At 44.5% G+C, this 14,723-nt stretch overlaps 1 protein-coding gene across 2 annotated transcripts in view; it reads right to left on the reverse strand.

Moving 5' to 3' along the window:
- SYN2 (synapsin II) overlaps positions 1–10,628 on the reverse strand; it is a 148,643-nt gene extending 138,015 nt beyond the window's left edge. Inside the window, exon 1 of one of the 2 annotated variants that reach the window (XM_032649097.1) lies at positions 10,082–10,628. In XM_032649097.1, the coding sequence (XP_032504988.1) occupies positions 10,082–10,458 (377 nt within the window). In that variant the 5' untranslated portion in view covers positions 10,459–10,628. The remainder of the gene's footprint in view (positions 1–10,081) is intronic. The other variant, XM_032649098.1, reaches the window with a different exon arrangement.
- Between the last annotated feature and the right edge of the window lie 4,095 nt (positions 10,629–14,723).

Below are 14,723 nucleotides of genomic sequence, written 5' to 3' on the forward strand. Positions count from 1 at the left end.
TTCCAGGATGAAAGTTCAGTTCAGTGCATTTTTCAACCTGATCTGAGTGTGTAAGTAAGTCATCTGGTGGCTACAGGAAAACCAATCTCATCCCTCTTTGCCAAGTTTTTTCTTTTAAAGAGTAGACTTTTCATGTGGGTGCGGGGCAATAAAGAATGATTCTCTTTTTCCCCCAATCTTAATGCTAAAACTGTACTATTCATTACTTAGGGTCAGAGAAGATTTTCTATTTTCCAGCTTCTTCTATGAAAATGCAAAAACCTGTGAAAAGGGATTGCCAACAGCCATTAACAACTCACACTGAGCAAAGATTAACTCAGCCCGCTGAAAATAAAAAGCTAGGAAATAAGGATGCCAACAACAATCTGGCCAATTCCCAGGAACCTCTGGATTTCAAGAAGGTTCCAACCACCAACCACTAAAATTTCCCCCCAATTCCCATATTGCAGCATCTAAAAATCTCTCAGACTATTTCTTACACTGAAAAATAAGACCTCATGTCCCAATTTTGTTTTAGAAAATATGTTCACCTCTGGAATGGGTCCCAGGTCACAGGAGTCCATGGACACAGAGTGAAAGGCATCAGTGGGGGGAGAAGACACAGAAAAGTGAAAAAACAAAATTCACCATTTCCACAGTTCTGACTAGAATCAGCAGCCCTGATAGTAGGGAAAAACCTATTTTCTCCCCCAAATTTCTACTCCTAATTAACTAGAAAAACTGCCCATGATAATACTTAAGAGGAAATTAAGTGGGGAATTCTTCCTCATATCTCCTCTCAGTCCCACCTGTTGCTACAGTTTCAGTCCATACATATTTAAATCTGTTGTGTATGTTACAGTTTGCAATCTGACCTCACAACAATCCTATGAAGAAAGCAGGGCAGCTTTTATTCCTCCAACTTTAAGGATGAGGAAACTGAGATTCAGGGAAGAATAGAAGCTTGCTATGGCTGAATTAAACCCAGACCTTCTGACTCCAAATCTCCTGTGCTGTCCAAAACACCACGATGTTTCTTTAGGTCTTCTGGTTCCAGTTTTGCCAGAGAAGATAAATACCAGTCCCATCCTTCCTGTGACCACCTTCCATGGCTCTATTCACTAGCTTTTTTTTTTTTTTTTTTTGCGATACGCGGGCCTCTCACTGTTGTGGCCTCTCCCGTTGCAGAGCACAGGCTCTGGATGCTCAGGCTCAGCGGCCATGGCTCACGGGCCCAGCCGCTCCGCTGCATGTGGGATCCTCCCGGACCGGGGCACGAACCCGTGTCCGCTGCATCGGCAGGCGGACTCTCAACCACTGCGCCACCAGGGAAGCCCCTATTCACTAGCTTTTTGTGTCAAATCTAGCAGTTTCTGCAAGAGAATCCCAAGGTAGCACTAAAGGGAAATCATTAAACTAAATACCCATGGAAAACAAAGTTTAATAAATGGCTGGAAGAACTAACATTATTGTCCACTTAATACAAGCTTCCAACTAAATTAGCTCACCATCTAGCTCTATGGCACCTGCAACTCAGTCTAGGAAGCCCACAGCAAAATACAGAAGATCCAAAGGCAGAGACCTGGGTGGGAGTCCTAACTCTTGTCACTTCCTGAGTATGTGACCTTGGGTAACCTCCCCATCTTAATTCCTTCATATGTAAATGAAAATAACATTAATTACTGCCCCACAAATACTGTCTTATGGAGGATTAAATGAGACAATGGATGTGACAGTGCTCAAAGTATAAAGTTTCTACAAATAAGCCATCTCAAAAACATCTTCCCCCAAGACTGTTTCAAAACATTAGTAATCATTGTTTTCTAAACTATGTGCAACAAACTACTCCAAAACCAAAATGAAGGAATATTCATTTAGGCTTGCCCTATTTTTCAAAATTACTTTTAGTGTCACAGAAACCTGTCTACAAATGACTTTACTTGACTTGAAGGCTCCTATAAAGACTCATATGGTAAGCTGTTGCCTCAAAGTTGCTATGAAAATCTGCTTGTCATGGTGGAACTTTTATTGAACATTTCCCAGGTCCCAGTCACATTAGGCATTTTGAGAGTTTATGTCAATTGATTCTCATAAGAATGAGAAATACTTTAACTCCTCTTTATATAGGAAGAAACAAGTTCACAAAAAACAAGAAACTGCTCGAGGTAAAACAGGTGTCCGTGTCACTGAGGAAAAGAAACACCAAGGTGTTAAGTGGCAAGGAGAAATTTGGAACACTGTTACCTAGTGATTACAGAGCGTAGTGGATAAGAGCGTGGTCTCAGAGCTGTACTACCTGGATTCAAATCCTGAATTCGCTATGTGTTTCTTCATTTGCAAAATTTGGTTAATAACAGTAATCTATTTCATAACTTAGTAAATCAGTTAATACATCTACTTAGAACACCTACCTAGCACATTGTATACTCGACACATTAGATATTATTGCCATCATTTCTCCCACCCCGCTTATCCAAACCTCTCTCCCTCTTTTCCCTGCCCTGAAACCTGTGTGCTGACTAGCCTAAAGCTCCCTTGCACACATTTTACTCACTGGTGTTTATGATTTTGCTCTTTCTCTTCCTTTTAACTGAAATGCCTCTCTCCTTCCTCATCAATCTAAATCTCACTCAGCCTTGAAAGCCTAGCTCAGACCTAGCCCCTTCCGTGAAATATTTTCTGACTTCACCAGCCCACAGTGATTTCTTCCTTCTCTGAACAAGTCTTTATATCGTCAAACGATCTAACCTTTAGAAATTACTTGACTTCTAAAGTGGTTTCTAAAGGACTCTGAAGATAAATGATTTAGCTCAAATCCCTAATTTTTGAAAGAGAAAAAGAGGCTTAAAGTGTTAAACTGCCTATGGTGACACAAAGTTACACGGCAGAGTAGAGGCTTGACCCAGATATTTTAAATGTTTGCGATGCTCTTTCCACTAGATAATGCTAATTTTGTCTTCCTTGAGATTCCCTACAAGTTCTCAAAAGTGAAAGCATGTATTATATAATTGTCTGATTCCAAGTATTTCACTTACTTTGTAGCCTTCATGGAAACTAACACACTGGAGTTATTAGCTCTTTGCTAACTGATTAGCAGATCAATCTTTCACTGCTACCCTTTTGTCCCGCAGTTAAAATGTTAGTAAACCTATGTTTACTCCTATACTCTCTAGAACTTAAATTCTCATCATCGGCTATTCCTCAGGGGGTGACAGGGACTGCAGAGGGAATTATATCCATATGTGTCCCTGAGTCACATCACAGGGTCCAACAAGAACAACAAAAAACTCATTCTATATCACTGAAACCTGGAAGTGTAAAAGAAAACAGACTTCAGCTGTGCTATTTTAATATTAGGGCCCTCTAAGGATTCAAGTCCACAAGAGAGAAAGGGGACTTCAATTTCCCCCCCCATAAAGCCCAAGCCTCTTTTTGTAGGATTAAATCGGGCTAAAGATACCACATAAAGTTGTTAGACCCCTTGAGAGGAGAAATAGATGAGAGGTATATATCCTGGAAAGGGATTAAAGCTGTGCTTGGGAGGAATGGAATGGAAGAATGGTCCTAGACAGAAAGAAAAAAGAAAGAACAGACTCTAAAATCTGAGAAAGGCTCCAGTAAACAAAGACATCTTAGCGCCTAGGCTGAGAGAGGGGAAGAAGCAGAGAGCACAATAGCTGTTCTCCAGAAAGGAAGGAAGAGCAAGCGTGGGTGTTCACGCACATCAGAAAAGGGCAAGCTGGAGAGCTTAATAGCTATTTAATATTTGGAAAGCGACTACTTTTATGAGTCTGTTTGTTCATCATTATGAAGATAAAATGAGACATTGGGTATGAATATGTTGTGCAAACTGTACAACACAGTGCCCACGGCAGGGATCAGGAAATAAATGCTGTTAGCCAACACTTCAGCATGTATACAAAAGTTCTTAGAGCTATCAGGGAGACAGGAATTCAACCACAAGTCCACAATTCCCACTACTGAGTAGGAAACATACACAGTGGGCATTACAGGATTAGGCCCTTTTTTTCAGGATACCACATGGTAGCAACACTGTAAGAAAGGGGTACTGAATGGAGAGTACTCGAAGATGAGCTTTTCATCCAAGGACATGTTTAGCCATGTACTGACCTATGCCTCCCCTTCCAAAGACTTACAAGCATTACCACATAGAATAAATCATAGAGCTAAAGCTTTTGAAAGAAAATGGCACAAAAACTGTAACATGGAAATAATGTAGTGCTGTAAAGGATCTGAGAGAATGTTTCAATCCTCTCATTTGACAGAGTTTAGAAAATCAAACTCCAAAGAGGCAAAATGGTTTATCAAAGAATACACAGTGGCACATTTTTAATGGTACAAACATTTCTAACCACACCATCTTCATTCCTCTCTGCTCCCACAGCATCCTATGCATGCTAATTACCATAGTGTACTAAAATCCTATTTAAACGTCTGTCGTTTCCCCTACTCAACTGGAAGATCCCAGGGGACAAGGCCTATGCCCAACTTAACCTTATATCCCCAGCACCTGGCTTGTGTTTAGATGCTCCACTGCACTGAACATATCCCAGTTAAAACTGTTTTGTAAATTTGAGGGAAAGTAGGCAATTCTGGAAAACTTGCTAATTAGGCCTCCATTACATTTTGCTTAGCAAGATATTGAAAAGGCTAATGTTACCACAGACCTCAACTTGGGCAGAGAAAGACAGTAAACAATCTTAGGCAGACAGGGATACTAAGGTAAAAATGGGTCCCTGAAAGCAAGGTCATCATAGTAGCGCAGTCCTACTAACTTTATTATATTGTTGGAGTTTGATGACTAAGTCTCTAATTAAGAGCCTCCTTCAACCATTTTACAATGACCTTTGCTGAAACAACAATAACACAAATAAGACAGTGAAACTGCTAGTGGAGATACAGTGCAATATGCTCATGTGGTTCTTCTTTAAGCACTTACAACTCCACAGTGACTCTTTAAAAGCAGCAGACACGGGCTTCCCTGGTGGCGCAGTGGTTGAGAGTCCGCCTGCTGATGCAGGGGACACGGGTTCGTGCCCCGGTCCGGGAAGATCCCACATGCCGTGGAGCGGCTGGGCCCGTGAGCCATGGCCGCTGAACCTGTGCGTCCAGAGCCTGTGCTCCGCAAGGGGAGAGGCCACAACAGTGGGAGGCCCGCGTACAGCAAAAAAAAAAAAAGCAGACAAAAACAGAATTTTCAAGGAGAAAAAAGGTTAAATTTAAAGAATCTACTCATAGAGTAACTTAAGAGTCAGAAGATGCAAATTCTGGTTTCCATTCTCTCACTAACTTCTTATTTGACCTCGGGCAAATTGTTCCATTTCTCTGGGCTTAGAAGAAAGACTGAAGTTCTAGATCCTAGTTCTGAGTAAATTTGAACAAGCCACTTTGCTTCTTCAGAAAAAGATTTCCCCCATTTATGGGACTTCCCTGCTGGCACAGTCGTTAAGAATCCACCTGCCAATGTAGGGGACATGGGTTCGAGCCCTGGTCCTGGAAGATCCCACATGCCGCGGAGCAACTAAGCCCCTGCACCACAACTACTGAGCCTGTGTGCCACAACTACTGAAGCCCGCACACCTACAGCCTGTGCTCCACAACATGAGAAACCACCGCAATGAGAAGTCCGTGCACCAAAACGAAGAGTAGCCCCCGCTCACCGCAACTAGAGAAAGCCCGCGCGCAGCAACAAACACCCAACGCAGCCCAAAAAATAAATAAATTTATTTTTTAAATTTCCCCCATTTATAAAGTAACCCGGATTATCTTCCAGCTCTAATAACCTAGAATTCTAAGCTATAAGCTAATGTTGCTATGAACAATGAAATTCAATGTAATCAGTATGTTTGTGTTAGAAACAGGACATGTAGATAAAATATTTGGCAGAGAGAAGCCTCAAACCACTGGAGCTTTCCCCCCAAGTTTCAATTCAAATATTTTTCTAGAACTACACACAAGCACTGGTCCAGACTTCTGCGCTTCCCCTATTCTTAATGAAATGCCCAAAGACTGACCAGAAAAGAATGGGAACCGGCGCTTCCCAGATAATGCATCAATCGAGTCTCTTGGTTGTCTCCCTCTTTTCTACCAGTGCACTTTCCTTATACCATCCACTGTCTGGACTGAGCCAACCTATCTCTTTTGATTTAAATTCTTCAAGGCTCAGTTCAAATCTCACTATTTCCATGAAGCATTCCCTTCCCATTCCAGCCCACATCCATCACTCCCTCTTTTAAATGTCTACAGTACAATACATTGCTGTGGTAGGGATTAAATGATATTTCTAAAGAACTCGGTATCACATGTGACATATAGCAGTTGCTCAAAAAGTGATAGTACTTGGTGGTGTTGCCACATCTTTAGCACTAATCACATACCCTTTAGTTCAGTGCGTCTTAAATTTAATGTGCACGTGAATCACCTGGAGATCTTATTCAAATGCAAAGTGTGACTCAGTAGGCGTCAGGTGGGACCCGATAATCTGCAGTTCAAAAAGCTCCCGGTTGATGCCTATTCTGCTGATCCAAGGACCATAGTTCAAATACAAGAGGAAGTTTTTAGTAAACTTTTTTTTAAATGTATTTATCTTGTCTATCCAGCCAGATGGAAAGATCTTAGAAGAGAGATACTATGTCTCATTTTTCTTAGCATATATACTCTATACAGAGGTGTGCAATAAACATCTGTGGACTTGTCAAATCTGCAATCTCTAGATACTCTAGATAATCTCCAGAATGCCTGTTATACTGATTTTCAAATTCAAACATTGAGACATTCAAGGTTGAAAAAGCTCACTTGGTCACTGGAATTGGAATCACTGGAACAGAGGCAGGGGAGAATCTGAGAGAAAACTTACCTCATAACCAGTGAGAAGGTAAAACACAGAAAAAACAACATATACAAATGGACGCTTGTTCCTTGTTTAAGCACAAACATCATTAAAATGCAATATTAACTGCACTTCTAATTTAGGTACGAACCTTGAAAGAAGACATGCATTTTCAGGCATATATATATATATATATACACTAGTAATAATTAACTAAAAAGGTATATAATGAGCTTGATATCACGTTTTAGTGGAACAGAAATATTTTTCAGTGATCCGTTAATGTGCAATTAACCTAAAGATCTCAGGCAACCAATGAAAACACATTTCAAGCAAAAGAAAGAGAGAAACACCCTCCGATTTTCCCATCAACCTGGTCAGTGATAAGATCCCCAGATTCCATTGCCCACAATTACACTACAGAAATTCAAAACAATCTGCTGTGTATCAAGGCTGCTCTAAGACGCTGCCTATTTTAAGTCCTCCTCTAAATCTCCAATTATTTAAATACTTGTTAAACCCTCCGTATTTTAGCATTCCGTAATTCAAATGGGACCAATATTCTTAAATTTTACTCGGAGGCTATACTCTGACTTCCTATGCAAGCACCAGGAAAATAATATCAGGCATGTATGACACCTGCTCACAGAATACTATCTAGGTAGCTAAAACTGTGAGACAAATCTATTAAAATCAGCCTTTAGAGCAAAAAGCACCCTTTTAAGTCACTGAGCTTGTCATAAACAGGCATCTGCGCCTTAACTCATAGAGACCTTTCAATAAAGCCACTCACCAATACTTAACTGCGATGTTTTTAACAAATACAGACACCTTAAAGGAAGACAGACTCTGCAAAATTCTGAGAACTGCCATTAAGCACAGAAACACAGAAGCACAGAACTGCTGTCAAGCACTAGACTCAAACTGGGTTTATGAGTTTTAATAAATCAATGCTATTACTTTAGAGAACATCAGAAAACAGTTGGGAGTCAGCCTACAGTAAAGTGGCTTCTATTTCTTCGATCCGAAGTCTAGTCTCCTGGGCAAGGCAAGTTCTGTGGTTCGTGCCAGGCAGGCAGTCTTCCTAGAGAATAATACTATCCAAGGAGAGTTTCAAATCCCAAGCCACAGACGCAGTTATAAACGCATACCCATACAAATGAGTGTCTTCCTACCTGCAGGTACCTAACTAGTAATTACACCCAAAACAAATGCCTTCAACAGGAAAGGAGATCAGGACCAGGTATAGGAGGGTCAAGATTCTTGCATAAAAAAATGAAGCGCCAATTTCATTCTCATTTCTCCCCTCCTTTTCCTGGTCTTTCTTCAAGACTCATCCTTTGTGAAGCTTTCTCCAATAACTCTGACCCTTACTCTCAATAACTCTAATCACTCCATTTATTGAAAGCCTGAAACACCAGTCTCAACTTATTATTCTAGATTCCTTTTTGTTAACTGTTTCATGTTTTCATTTTGTCTCCCAAATTTGAGTGAGTTCTCTGTAAGGCCCATACACTGCCTAGCCCCTAGAGGGGGCCAATTATTAATATTGCTAATAATATAATAATAATAATGAGGCAATATAACATAATGGAGTGGCAAAAGTGGAGTCAAGTAGGCCTAAGTTCAAATTCTGGTTCTACCATTTGACTGTGAACACATTACTTTCTCTAAGCCTCAGTCTGGTGGTGAAAATTCAATAAGATATATATTAGTGCACCTAGTACAGGGTTCGGCATATAACAGATGCTCAATAAAGCTTAGCTACCTTCCCTTCCCACTTAATAGCACTTGTTGATTTGAACTGAGAGTAATTCTCCTAGGGGACTGCCAATGGCGCCATCATATACTCTCTTAGCTTCCCCATTACACTCTTGCGTGTGCCTGTGTCATTTCCTTACAAAGGTCCCTTCAGGTTTTCTACTCTGCTGTCCTAAGAAAAAGCCAACTACACAAGTCAGCAGGAGGGCATCTCCACATCTACATTTCACTTTTATCACAGCCACGCCAGCACTCTCTCCGTCTGGGTCTCCCAGTGAGAAAATGATAGAGAAAACCAGGGAAGCAGCCAGAAGAGGAAATGGAGATAAAAAGCTCTGTGGTCCCTCTGTGCCTCCCTCTTGGGAGGAAAGACTTAGGTCTAGTCTCCAACCCCAACTCTTGTGAAGAAAGGAGAAAAAAAAAAAAACAAAAAAAAAACCCTTGCCATGTTCCAGAAGAAAAAGCAACCCCTTTTCCTCACCTCTTCACTTCTTCAAGCCCTTCACCAGTCAATTCCACTATCACCTCCCACCCTAACCATCCCCGGGTCAACTTCCTCCTCCATAAAACACAGCCTCTTTTAACTAATTCGTCTTAAATAGACCTCATTCATGCTTTTATCGACTAGAGGTCACAAATTCCCTCAGCCTTCCAAGGTGGAATATCCCTTAAAAAAAAAAAAAAAGAATTTTTTAAGTTTCCCATCTTCTGCATTAAGGCACATCTCTTTTTATTTGTGTCCCTTTAATGATCCAGAATATTTAATGATCCAGAATACCTCGGTCATCATCCTTCCAGCTGGAAAAAGCACCATCACTTCCACCCCAAAACACATACCCACCCCCCCCCAAAATTTTTTTAATCCACAAATTGGAGACTTGGGAAAATACAAGAATATTTGGGGCTGCAGGAAATACAAGAATTGTATTATTCTTAAACGAGTTCACCATGCTGCACGGGAACAAGTCCATGTACACCTGGCTCCCACCAGCCTTACTCGGACCAGGTGAAAAAATACCCCCTCGCCCTCTCGCTTCCCAGCCCCCGAATACCCATTTCCATTCCTGATTCGCCCCGGGGCCCATAAAGCAGAACCTTTCTTGTTGGCCTTAATGTCCCTCGGGAGATCTGGGACCCTTTTCACGTCAGCTTTGATGTATCGAGGCAGAAAAGTCTGTTCCCTCCACCCCTCCCTCAGAAAAAAAAAAAAAAAAAGACTATTTCTTAAGACTCTTCCCTGTTGGATAAAGTAGCTCCAGCATTTATGTGTTGGGGGGATTTGAGTCAACTGAGGGACTATTTCACCGCAGGCTTCACCTTTCCAGGCTGACCAGTGCCTCCCCCCGCCCTCGACACACACACGCTCGCTGGACCCCCGTCTCCTCGCGGCGGGACCCCAGACCCTCCTTTTCGTTGCTCTGACACCTCCCTGTGAGCCGGAGCATCCTCGGAGCGGCCCCGAGCCCCGGGCGGCGCCGGCCGGGCACCTACCAGTCGGTGTGCGGCTCGTCGACGACCAGCAGCACCTTGGCCTTCCTGGCGGCGGCGGGCGCGGGCGCGGGCGCGTCCACCAGCCCGGCCGAGGCTGCCGTTTGCTTCACCGCCTGGGAGAGCGAGCTGAAGAAGCTGCTGCCCACCGACGGCGCCGGGGCCGGCTGCGGCGCGGGCTGCGGCGCGGGCGCCGGCCTCCGCTCGGGGCCCGGGGAGGCGACCGGGGGCGCAGACGAGGCCGAGGCCGCGCCCGGGCCGGGGGGCGGCGGCGGCGGCGGCTGCTGGGGCTCCGGCCGCTGCAGGTCAGTCATGTAGCCATTAGGCAGGTTGGCGATGAAGCTGCTGTCGGACAGCCGGCGCCGCAGGAAGTTCATCATCTGGCTTGAAGGGCTGAGGGCGCGCGGGGCGGCGGAGCCGGGAGGCGCGGAGGGCGAGACAGAAGCGGCGGCGGGGGCTGAGGCGGCTGAGGCGGCTGAGGCGGCTGAGGCGGCTGAGGCGGCAGAGGCGGCAGAGGCTAGGTCCGCGGCGCGCAAGCCAAGCACACAGCCGCGGCCAACTGGGCCGGGCGGGTGGGGAGGTGCGAGGCTCAGCGCCAGGGAGAGGGCGGAGCCGGGGGCGGGGGCACAGGTTGCCCCGCCCCGCGCCGCAGAGCCGGCACCGCCCCAGACTCGCCACCTGTGCAGCCGGCTGTGAGCAGCGGGCCTTTGGGGGCTGGGGACACGCGGTCTGGGGAGGACCAGGCCTCCTGCGACCTGAGCGTGGCTCTCTGGGGAGGGCGTGGAAGCTAGTCCTGCTCCCCAAGAATAGGGACAAGAGAGCCCAGAGCCCCTACCACCTTTTTGACTGGGGGAGAAAAGAACCGTGTCTGGGAAACTGTCCCCACTCCCTTTGAAGGAAAGAAAGGTGTCAACGTCCCCACCCTGAAGTGTGAACGAAGCCATTCCCCTCGCGCGCGCGAACATGCGCGCGCACACACACACACACACACACACCCTATGGTGAGATGAAAAAGAACTATCCCTTCCTCAATGCTGGGAGAGAAAGACATCGCCCCCTACCCTAAGGTGACAAGACAAGACCTAGTGGGGAAGCGAAGGGTCATCTCCTCTACTTTGGGGAGAAAGGAGGTGGGACACAGACCCTCTCCACCTGTCTTGGAAGGATGTGTGGGATGCGCTTTCAGCACCTGAACCTTAGGGATGGCTCACCTCCGAGCACCTACTCCTCTCCACCATCTCTTGCACAAGAGAGAGGAAACATGTGTAAGTCTGGAGATCCCCCCATGCAGGACCCCTGAGTGGGATATCTAAGGCTCCGCCACCCCTTCTGCGTCCTTGCTTACAGGCATTGGTGCATCCTATGTAGTATCAAGAAGGTCACCTCTTCAAGATCTTTCTGTTTGTTTTTTCCAGTTCATTCATTGGCCAGATCTGACTCGACCTCCATGAAGGCTTTCTGATTACCACCTTCCCATGGGCACTCCCTGAATCTTGTATGCCCCCTGAACCTTTGTTTTCACCTCTCAGGAGATATACTTCTAATCCCTATGTTGAATTGGAGCAGGACTCAGCAGATATACTTTACATTCAGACCACTCTGCGTGATACGTGACCTTGGGCAAATCAGCCCTCTGAGCCTCTTTTCCTGAGCTAGTAAAAGGAGATAACACTTTTCAAAGTTGTTACACAGAGTAAGTGAGAGCATGTATGTAAAGCACCTGGCAAACAGTAGGCATTCTAGTAGTGGTGGCAAGATTCTTATACTTTTTTTTTTTTTTTTTTTTGCGGTACACAGGCCTTTCACTGTTGTGGCCTCTCCCATTGTGGAGCACAGGCTCCAGACGCGCAGGCCCAGCGGCCATGGCCCAGCCACTCCGTGGCATGTGGGATCTTCCCGGACCGGGGCACGAACACGTCTCCTGCATCGGCAGGCAGACTCTCAACCACTGCGCCACCAGGGAAGCCCAAGATTCTTATTCTTATTGGAACTAGTTATCAGTAAGTATTTATTGGGCTGAATGGAATCAATGAGCAGCTTGTCACTAATGTTGGCAGGCAGTTCTTGCTTCCTACATCCCAGCTGGCAGTCAGCTTGGGAGCTGGAGATGCACAATCCAGCCCTGAGCCAGAGACCCAGTGATGTCCAAGAGGTCTTTGGTCAACTATAGTTATACAGTGGTCCTCCCATCTCCCATGTGCCAGGCATGGTTAGAGCTGGATAGACTGACATGAATGGAAAGTGTCCCCTGTGTGCTAGTTCACCATCTATGTGGGCTAGAGGGGGAGAGTAGGGAGGACAGACAAAGAAACAATCACCACAATAAGATGGGCGAGGTGTTTTAGGAGCACCAGAGAGCGAGGGATTCATTCTGCCTGTGAGGCTTAGGGATACCTTCTCAGAAGATGTGATATTTGAGATGGGTCTTGAGGCATCTGAAACGGTTTATAATCAGAGAAGAGGGAAAGCAGTCAGACAGAGAAGGCCTGCAGGAATGTTCCTTGATGACTCTTCCAGGAAGCTTCCCCTCAATCCTCCAGGGTGGGCTGTTTCAATGCCTGTGCTTGGTTTCGTCATAGCCCCTGAAGAAATGATAATAAAATATTCTGGTGACTAGAATATAAGCTTTTCAATGATGGGATTGTGTCTCAGTCATCTTTGGACCCCAACACCAAGCACAGTGCCTGATACATAGCAAGGACTCTGCTGTTTAAGAATCCAGCTCTACTCTTAGCCAACTCAGTTCTTGTGTTTATTGGAGAATAAAACTGATGTCACTAATAACTTAAGTAAATAAACTCAGTTTAATGTATTAAACTGAGTATTTTTTAGAAAACGAGAGGAATCTTTTCCAAAGGCATGAATCTCTACTGATGGGATTTCAGACACTGTATCACTTTAAGTTTTTTGAATGAGTGGGTTGTCTTTTTTGATATATATTTCACTAATTCACCCCTAACCATTAAGCTTGTAGTGTACGTATAATATTTAAAAATCAACCAATTAACAAACATGTTTTGAGTACCTAATACCCACAAGGCATCATGCTAGGCACTGGAGGGTAAAGGAGATTCAAGATGAAGAAAATCTAAGTTCTGCCCATAAGAAGACAACTCAGAAACACGTGAACGCATAATTAGCAATAGCAGAGCGTCTGTGTGTGACCAGAAAGTGGAGCAGGCGGTGAGGATTAAAGGAGGCAGAGGAAGAAGAGATCTCTGGGGTAGGAGGAGAGTTCACAGGAGCGGTAGAGCCCAGGCCGTGTAACATGGGTGGAATTCAGAAAACCAGGACAGCAGAGAGGAGACAGTCAAGACGGAGGAGATGGCAAGAGCAAAGTCAGGGAAGTTGAATTGGTTAAGTCATAAGAATGTATAGATCTATTCCTTGAAGGCAAAGACCCTCCCTGTATTATCACTATACTCCTTAAGCCTTAGAATAGCACCTGGCATGTAGAATGCACTCAAATATTTGTAAGAGGGGTTCCGAGAGGCTGTACTTGTCTGTGTGTTTATTTTGTTGGTGTCCGTCCAGCTATAGTTTTAGATGGCAAGCACCTCACAGTGAGGAATTCTGTCTGCTGCTTCTCTCACAATGATCTGCAAAGCCTGATGTAACATTCAACACACAGGAAGTATCCCAGTCTTGGGTGGTAGACCAGAAGGTTCCCAGAGAACTGCCTACCTATAGATTTCTTCACTGATACAATGGAGGCCCACAAGACCATTAAAAATATTTATCAAATATTCCACTAATTTATAAGTATTTTCTGGTGGGTTTTAATAAGAATATTACTCTTACGGAAGAACAGAATATTTTCTTATGATTGGGCATGGGTGGTTATTAATCAGCTCAATATAATCAGAAGATTTTCGTTAGTTGGCACAAATGTAAATCACAGCCGATTAAAACAATATCCTCCGCGTTCCACTGAGTCCTTGCCAGGAAGTGTCTTTAGCGTGCAAAGACACTGTATTATAAATGGGCTTGGGTTTTCAAATGAGCTGTAATGAAAATCTTTCCCGTATCCTTACCTGTGGATCTAGGTTCCAGATGCAGGGAGAATATAGCCCTCTTCATCTAACTTATATCCTGCCTTTTCTCTGGAATTGAAGAGGGAGCAGGATTGGGAAATGCTATAAAATATAAAATTCTGGTGCAGTTAGGGCCTTTTCTACCTATCTCCCTCTGAGACCAACCAGCCATTCCCCATCTCCAGGTAGAAGGCATTTCTCCCAGAACAATCAGTGAAGAAGTGGGGATGGGGGATCTCTCCCATCTTTCTTTCTTTTTTTTTTTTAACATCTTTATTGGAGTATAATTGCTTTACAATTGTGTCTTAGTTTCTGCTGTACAACAAAATGAATCAGCTGTACATATATATATATATATATATATATATATATATCCCCATATCCCCTCCCTCTCACATCTCCCTCCCACCCTCCCTATCCCCCCTGTCTAGGTGGTCACAAAGCACCGAGCAGATCTCCCTGTGCTAATCATTCAGTGACTGACTGAGCCCTGATGGACTATTCTGATTCTGACTATCAGAATCTCGGAAGTCTCTTCCAGTTCTGGAAGCCTGGGACTCTTTGAGGTCCTTCCTTGTGTAATCTTTATCTTCCCACTGAATTGTAAACAC

Source organism: Phocoena sinus, chromosome 11 (genome assembly GCF_008692025.1).
Source record: "Phocoena sinus isolate mPhoSin1 chromosome 11, mPhoSin1.pri, whole genome shotgun sequence".
In the NCBI taxonomy this organism is placed as follows: Eukaryota; Metazoa; Chordata; class Mammalia; order Artiodactyla; family Phocoenidae; genus Phocoena; species Phocoena sinus.